Raw genomic sequence first — 8078 nt, forward strand, 5'->3', positions numbered from 1 at the left:
CACAGTTTTGTCCCAATGCAGCGACAACTTCGTTCAGATAATGAAACTGCTCAACGGCTATATCCATCAGGCCTAAGACATCAAAGCGTATGAGCTTTATCTCTTCTTTCACAATTGTGATGTCAACTTGAAAACCATTCAGACGGGTGATGAGCATGGCATGATTATCAGCGTATGATGGAGGGACTGGTTCATCAATGTTATAATAGTTGGGAGGTGTTTCAGGGTCAGATTCTTCCATATGGATAGGGTCATTGATACACTCATATTTAGGCGGAGTCGCGGGAGGTGAAGGTGGATCAATAGGGTGTTCCTCTAAGTCATAAAGCCAGTTATCGCGGTTGTGAACACTCGTTTTCTCATGGTTAGGCAAGGTAAATAGTCGAACCACTTCGTTACTGATTAGATAATCAAAGGTATCCGTTCCAATGTTTCCTATGATTCCGCGGTTAAAGCAAAATTCGATATCCATTGGTCGGATGTTTCCAAAAGGTACAAGCTCATAAAGTGGGCGTACAAGTCCTATGGCGTCTGCTATCATGGTTACTAGGCCACCTATGATTATTGGGGTACTGTTGTTCTTAGCAAGGTGAACAAATCTTTCCATCATGAATGTCACGATATTGACATGTTGACCTTGATCGACACAAAGTAGGATGAAGAGTTCATCGCGGGACACTAAGGTGTTATTTTCTTCCTTACCAAATAAGGTGTGGGCTAGTATTTTATGAAAGTATCGGATAGCAGGGTTATGGATCTTTTGTGAGTGCATCTCATTCGGGTTAGGGTTGGATTCTCCAGATATGCTACCCTAAAAGTCATCTAGGTCGATGTTTTCGATTAGGTCCTCCTGACGGGTAGTAAAAACGAAAGGGCCACTAGGGAATCCTAGGAGGTCAGCAAGGTCTCGACGGGTATAGGTGAAGTCCATGCTAAATAACCTAAAGGATATCAACCCTTTGTTAAGTCCGTAACCATGTTCGGGGTTGTATACAAGGGAGCTAAGGAATTCTAAGGTTAGTTCACGGTACGTGACAAACCGTCTCTTAATGGCTGCATTCTCCCACCCAAGCTAGTTAAACATAAATAGGATGCTATCTCGGATGCCTAATTTATCCATGGCCGGTCCATCATAATATATGGTTAATGCCATATCCTTACGGGCTAGATAATCATACCGCCTTTGTTGAACTCTGCCTCTGAAAACTGTCTCTATTTGTTGCATGATGAAGGTAACTAACTAACTAGTTAGTAATTTTCCTGTTTATCAGTATTCAATATGTATAAGTTAGTTACTAGTAGCAACAAGAATGACTGCAAAGAATCAAGGAGAGGGGAGCAAACGAAATAAAGAAGAAAAGCAAAGAAGGAAAATAGTATGTAATAAAGATAACAAAAAGGAAAAAGGGTGGGTTGTCTCTCACTAAGCACTTTGTTTAATGTCGTAAGTTCGACAGTAGCATCGCAGTGTACTAGGTGTTGGGTTGAGCGGGCAACTCTATGAGTCTGAGACTGTTCGAATAGTCTCTATTTTCAATATTATGATAATGCTTTAGTCGCTGCCCGTTTACTAAAAAAGGGTCACTATTCCTACCTTTTATTTCTATCACACCACTATTTAGGACTTTGGTGATCTCGAAAGGGCCGGACCACCGAAATTTGAGTTTTCCTGGAAAAAGTTTAAGTCTTGAATTGAATAGTAGCACTACGTCGCCGACTTTAAACTCCTTCCTAGAAATGCGTTTGTCATGCCATCTTTTGGTTTGTTCTTTGTAGATCCTAGCATTCTCGTAAGCGTCCAATCTCATCTCTTCTAATTTGTGGATGTCCAGAATTTGTTTCTCGCCTGTGGAAGTGTAGTTTATATTTAGGGTTTTAATTTCCCAATATGCTTTGTGTTCTAATTCCACAGGGAGATGGCATGATTTACCATAAACTAGTTTGAAGGGTGTGGTTCCTGTCGGGGTTTTGTATGCCGTCTTGTAGGCCCACAAAGCTTCATTTAGTTTGGATGACCAGTCTTTTCTGGATATTCCTACGGTCTTCTCAAGAATTTGTTTTATTTCTCGATTTGAGACTTCGACTTGCCCGCTAGTTTGTGGATGATACAGTGTTGCTACTCGGTGTCTGACTCCATACTTAAGAAGAAGTTTTCCAAATATATTTGATATGAAGTGGGATCCACCGTCACTAACTACTAGTCTTGGCACACCGAATCTGGGAAAGATAATGTTCTTGAATAACTTGATCACCACTCGTGTGTCATTTGTTGGAGAAGCTACAACCTCGATCCATTTTGAAACATAGTCGACAGTGACAAGTATGTATTTATTACCAAAAGAAGTTGGGAATGGTCCCATAAAGTTAATCCCCCATACGTCAAAGACTTCCACTTCTAAGATTCCCGTTTGTGGCATTTCATCGCGTCTTGAGATGTTGCCAGTGAGTTGGCACCAGTCGCATTTTATAACCGTGTTATGGACGTCTTTCCATAGAGTAGGCCAAAAGAGGCTTGATTGTAGGATCTTAGTACAGGTCTTTGAGGTACTTGCATGCCCTCCATAGGGAGCGGAATAGCAATGAGAGATTATATCATCTATTTCGTCCTCCGGAACACATCGACGGAAAATACCGTCGGTCCCTCTTTTGAAAAGTAGAGGTTCATCCCAGTAATACTGTTTTAGGTCATGGAAGAATTTCTTCTTCTGTTGGTAAGATAAGTCCGGTGGAAGTACTCCGACGGCTAGGTAGTTGACAAAATCAGCATACCATGGCAGAGTTGCATTCGCATGTACTTCTTCCACAGATTCTTCTATTTCTGTATCGTTTAATGTTAGTTCAGACATATCACTCTCCATTTGGGCTATGAGTCGTTTGTAAGGGAAATCGTCGTTAATTGGAATTGGTTCTGGCTTATTCCCTTCGATATGTGATAAGTGGTCTGCTACTATGTTTTTAGTACCTTTCTTATCTTTTATCTCTAAATCAAATTCTTTTAAGAGAAGGATCCATCTTAAAAGTCTTGGTTTGACATCCTTCTTACTTAACAAATATCTAATAGCGGCGTGGTCGGTATAGATGATAATTTTCGCCCCCACTAGGTAGGAACGGAATTTCTCCAAAGCGAACACGACTGCTAGAAGTTCTTTTTCAGTGGTGGCGTAGTTTATTTGGGCTGGATCTAATGTTCTGCTCGCATAGTAAATAGCATTAAGCTTCTTATCCTTCCTTTGTCCTAGTACTGCACATACTGCGTAATCACTCGCATCACACATGATTTTGAAGGGTAATCTCCAGTCAGGTGGTTGCATTATGGGTGCGGTGATTAAAGATGTTTTCAGTTGGTTGAACGCTGTTAAGCATTTTTCATCAAATATGAAGTCAGCGTCTTTCATTAATAATCCTGTAAGTGGCTTGGTTATTTTCGAGAAATCTTTATAAAACGTCGGTAGAAACCGGCGTGTCCTAGAAAGCTTCGTATTTATTGAACGGTTTTCAGAGGTTGAAGGTTCTCTATGATTTCGATCTTAGCTTTGTCTACTTCAATTCCTCTGTCAGATACCACGTGACCTAACACGATTCCTTGTTAAACCATGAAATGGCATTTCTCCCAGTTTAAAACAAGGTTTACTTTCACGCATCTTTCGAGTACCATTTCAAGGTTAGATAGACATCCTTCAAAACTCTGCCCACAAATAGAAATATCGTCCATAAAGACTTCCATGATGTCGTCTATAAAATCGGCGAAGATTGCCATCATGCATCTTTGAAATGTTGCGGGAGCGTTACATAATCCAAATGGCATTCGTCGATAGGCGAATGTACCATAAGGGCATGTGAAGGTAGTCTTTTCTTGGTCGTCAAGATGGATTGGGATTTGAAAGAATCCTGAATAACCGTCTAGATAGCAGAAGTGAGAATGCTTAGCCAATCGTTCAAGCATTTGGTCAATGAAGGGTAGAGGGAAATGATCTTTCCGAGTGGCTTTGTTTAGTTTTCTATAGTCAATGCACATTCTACTTTAGGTCACAACTCTTTGTGCTATGGATTCGCCCTTCTCGTTCTTAACAACTGTAACACCTCCTTTCTTGGGTACTACATGAACGGGGCTGACCCATTGACTATCAGAGATCGGGTATATGATTCCAGCATCTAGCAGTTTCTTTACTTCATCATTGACTATGGTACTTAGGATTAGGTTGATCCTTCTCTGGTGTTCTCTAGAGGTTTTACAATCTTCCTCCAGCATAATGCGATGCATACAGATAGAAGGACTTATTCCTTTTAGATCGGCGATGTTATATCCTAACGCTGTTGGGTATTTTCTTAGGACATCTAGTAATTTCTCAGTTTCCATCTGTCCTAAGTCAGCGTTGACTATTACTGGTCTTTTCAGTTCAGCGTCTAGGAATTCGTATCTTAGGTTCTTTGGTAGTGTTTTTAGTTCCAAGTCAGGGTTCTTTGGGCATGGCATGTGGTCGGGTGTAAGTGCTAAGCATTTGCTTAGACATTCGTTTTGGTATGGTTCATGCCAATTATCGTCTTCAAAGATTGGAGGGATTTGGATTTTCATTATGTCAGAATATGTGGTTTCTTGCATCTCCATCTCTCTCACGCACTCGTCTATGTCATCAAGCAGATAGCAGGTATCGTCTATAGCTGGTGCTTGTAAGAATTGAGTCAGGATGAATTCAACCTTTTCCTCTCCAACTTCGAATGTCAGCTTACCTCTCTTTACGTCTATTATGGCTCCGGCGGTAGCTAAGAATGGCCTTCCTAGTATGATAGGTGTACTGGTATCTTCTTTGATGTCCATGATTATGAAGTCCGTAGGGATGTAAATTGTCCTACCCGTACGGGGACATTCTCTAGTATACCGACAGGATATTTGATTGAGCGGTCAGCTAATTGAACAGACATCTTGGTCGGTCTTAATTCTCCCATAGTGAGCCTTTTACAAATGGTTAAGGGCATTACACTAATGCTGGCTCCTAGATCGCATAGAGCTTTGTCTATGAGGAATTTTCCAATGACACAGGGTATGGAGAAACTACCTAGGTCTTTTAGTTTGGGAGGCATGTTATTCTGGATTATGGCGCTACACTCGGCAGTAAGTGTAACTGTTTCGTCATCTTCAATCTTTTTCTTATTGGATAGGATTTCCTTAAGAAATTTGGCATAGGAGGGCATTTGTGTGATGGCTTCTGTAAAGGGTATCGTAATGTTTAGTTGCTTCAGAAGTTCAACAAATTTCCTAAATTGACTCACAGTTTTAGAAATTTTGAGTCTTTGAGGATACATAATGGGTGGTTTATAAGGAGGTGGAGGCACATAAGGTTTTTATTTCTCTTTGGCCTCTTGGGTATTATCTTCTGTTTCCTTTGGTTCAGTCACCTGCTCAGTTGAGGTTTTATCTGGTTTTTGGTACATGGCAGGGTTCTAGAGTCTTGGATCTACGAGTCCGTCTACTTCTTTTCCACTCCTCAGTATAACGACATTTGCATGTCCCTTTGGATTAGGTTGCGGCTGTCCAGGAAATGTACCAGCTGGAGCGGCTGTAAATGCTTGATGTTGAGCCACTTGTGAAATCTGTGTTTCAAGCATTTTATTGTGGGTGGCTAGGGCGTCTACTTTGTTCGCTAGTTGTTTAAGTTGCTCGCTAGTTTGTATGTTTTGGTTCAAGAAATCTTTGTTTGTCTGAGCTTGGGTAGCTATGAAGCTTTCCATCATCAATTCGAGATTTGACTTCCTAGGCATGTTAGGAGCATTACTAGCTGGTTTTTGATATCCAGGCGGTACAGCTGGTGCTTGGCCAGGTGCATAAAGGGCATTGTTATTCTTATACGAGAAATTAGGATGGTTTTTCCAACTTGGGTTGTAGGTATTCGAATAGGGATTTCCTTGTGTGTAATTCACTTGATCGGTTGGGACTCCTGCTAATATTTGACATTCTTGTGCAGTGTGTCCAGGGTTTCCACATAACTCACAGTTTGGAGTTACAGCAGCCACAGTGGCTGCGGGTGGTATGGTCAAGTTATCTAATTTTTGAACAAGGACATCTACCTTTGCATGAACATGGTCAAGGCTACTGATTTCGTACATTCCACCTTTTGTCTAGGACTTTTTCACTGGAGTTTGTTCACCTCCCCATTGGCAATGGTTTTGGGCCATGTTTTCAATGAGTTGATAGGCTTTGTTGTATGGCTTATCCATAAGTGCACTGCCCGCGGCAGCGTCTACTGTAAGTCTTGTGTTATACAGAAGCCCATTGTAAAATGTGTGAATGATCACCCAATCTTCGAGACCGTGATGTGGACATATCCTCATCATGTCCTTGTATCTCTCCCATGCTTTGTAGAGAGATTCTACATCTTTTTGCCTGAGTCCTTTGATTTGAGCTCTCAACATAGCAGTTTTGCTCGGCGCAAAATATCAGGATAAGAAGACGTTCTTCAGTTCTTCCCATGTTGTAACTGAGTTGGAGGGCAAGGATTGCAACCAAGCCCAAGCTCTGTCTTTTAGTGAGAAAGGAAAGAGGCGCAATCTTATCGCATCTTGAGATACACCATTCGCCTTTACAGTATTTGCGTACTGCACAAACTTGGTCAGGTGTTCATTAGGATCGTTTCTAGGATTTCCAGCAAATTGATGTTGTTGGACGGCTGATAATAGTGAGGGTTTCAGCTCGAAATCGTTTCGATTTATAGCGGGGGCAGCAATGCTGTTGTGAGGTTCTTGTTGGGACGGGGTAGCGTAGAATTTAAGAGGACGATTCTGTGGTCCTTCTTCAGCCATGTTTGGTTTTTCTTCTGGTTTAGGAGGAGAGGATATATAGGGAATATCGTACTTTTGTTGATATTCGTGTATTCGGCGTCTCACATATAAGAAACGCTCTAATTCAGGGATTGGTGATGCTAAGTTATCGCCTTATGAGCGAGTACTTGGCATACAATCAGGGAAAGAAAGGAGAGAAGATTAGTTTTTATTTTTACCTTAGTCTATACCGTGCAACGAAAGAATCGCATTATTCGACTAAAACAGGTCCCCGACAGTGGCGCCAATAACTTGATGCTGATCTGGCTATATATAAAATATAGTTTGTCGGGTACTTGACTGCAAGTGCACAGTCCAGTCGCTTTAGTTTTAAAAGATATCAATCCCACAGGGACCTATGGTCAGACTAGTGTTACTAACGTCACTATGTTTAGCTAAGGGAATTGATTAGTAGAAGTTCGGGGGTAATATAGTAAATCTAAGGGAATCTTAGTTTTAAGAATGAATTTATGGAAGGAATCAGTATGCAACGCATTAATTGTCAGGGATTCGATAAATCACCGGTGAATAGTTTAAATGCCAAATATCTCTCAGTAGAAAATATTTATTTAAAAAGCTTTATCTCACACTCTCGTGATTGTTGATTCGGCCCATAGCTTTAAGTCAGAATGTACGCTCTCGCTGTCCCATTTGAAGTTAAAATTACTTTTTGAAAATAAATAAGTTCTAATTGTTTTTAAAGTGCTCTCGCTGTTTTTAAACTCAATGCCTAATTTTTACTATCCATCTCGAGCCTCACGCTCTCGCGATTGTTTGTTCTCACCTTAGTTAATTTCCCACTCTCGTGGCAAAACCGTATTAAATAACTTTTTACGCTTTTGTGATAAAGTTAATTAAATTTAAATTAAAAACTTCAGCCTAAAAGATTGTTTGAGAAAAAGGGTTTTCACCGGTTATTATTAAATCCCATCAAATTAAGTTGCTACATACCGATACCGGTAGTTTAGCTGAACATGTTAAATAAGGCAAACACAGAGCATATACAGATCAACATTGCGGAAAACATGATCATAATAATAATTGGGCAATAATAATAATTCAATAAAAACCTGGCAATCGAAGTAACAGAGTATAGCGATTCTTGGAGTACTTGAGCAGTCCTTCACAAGTCGGTAGGCTTTGCTTCTTCAATATAAATTACTACTAAAATTAAATAAAGTGTAGTAGTTCCCCAGTGTAGGAAACTACTACTATGGCTAACTGGAAAACAGAAAGGAAAAGGGAAAACGGAATTCTAAAAAGAA

At 40.5% G+C, this 8078-nt stretch overlaps 1 protein-coding gene and 1 pseudogene across 1 annotated transcript; one reads left to right on the plus strand and one right to left on the minus strand.

The window, feature by feature from the left end:
• Window positions 1–1472: 1472 nt before the first annotated feature.
• LOC127129709 (uncharacterized) lies at window positions 1473–3275 on the minus strand. The gene is made up of 2 exons (XM_051058845.1): window positions 2549–3275; window positions 1473–1846 (listed from the first exon to the last, which is right to left on the minus strand). The coding sequence occupies exons 1-2, from the start codon at window positions 3273–3275 to the stop codon at window positions 1473–1475; spliced, it is 1101 nt and encodes a 366-aa protein (XP_050914802.1).
• Window positions 3276–6301: 3026 nt separating this feature from the next.
• Window positions 6302–6401, plus strand: LOC127134147 (uncharacterized; annotated as a pseudogene).
• Window positions 6402–8078: the final 1677 nt, after the last annotated feature.

Source organism: Lathyrus oleraceus, chromosome 3, assembly GCF_024323335.1.
Source record: "Lathyrus oleraceus cultivar Zhongwan6 chromosome 3, CAAS_Psat_ZW6_1.0, whole genome shotgun sequence".
Classification (NCBI taxonomy): domain Eukaryota; kingdom Viridiplantae; phylum Streptophyta; class Magnoliopsida; order Fabales; family Fabaceae; genus Lathyrus; species Lathyrus oleraceus.

Excerpts from the sequence above, each read along its gene's own strand:
- LOC127129709 (XM_051058845.1), bottom strand. The coding sequence starts at position 3,275 with ATGTGTGATGCGAGTGATTACGCAGTATGTGCAGTACTAGGACAAAGG. Across the intron at positions 1,847-2,548 it reads TCCCTATGGAGGGCATGCAA|GCGAGAAACAAATTCTGGAC; the intron begins GTACCTCAAAGA and ends ACACTTCCACAG.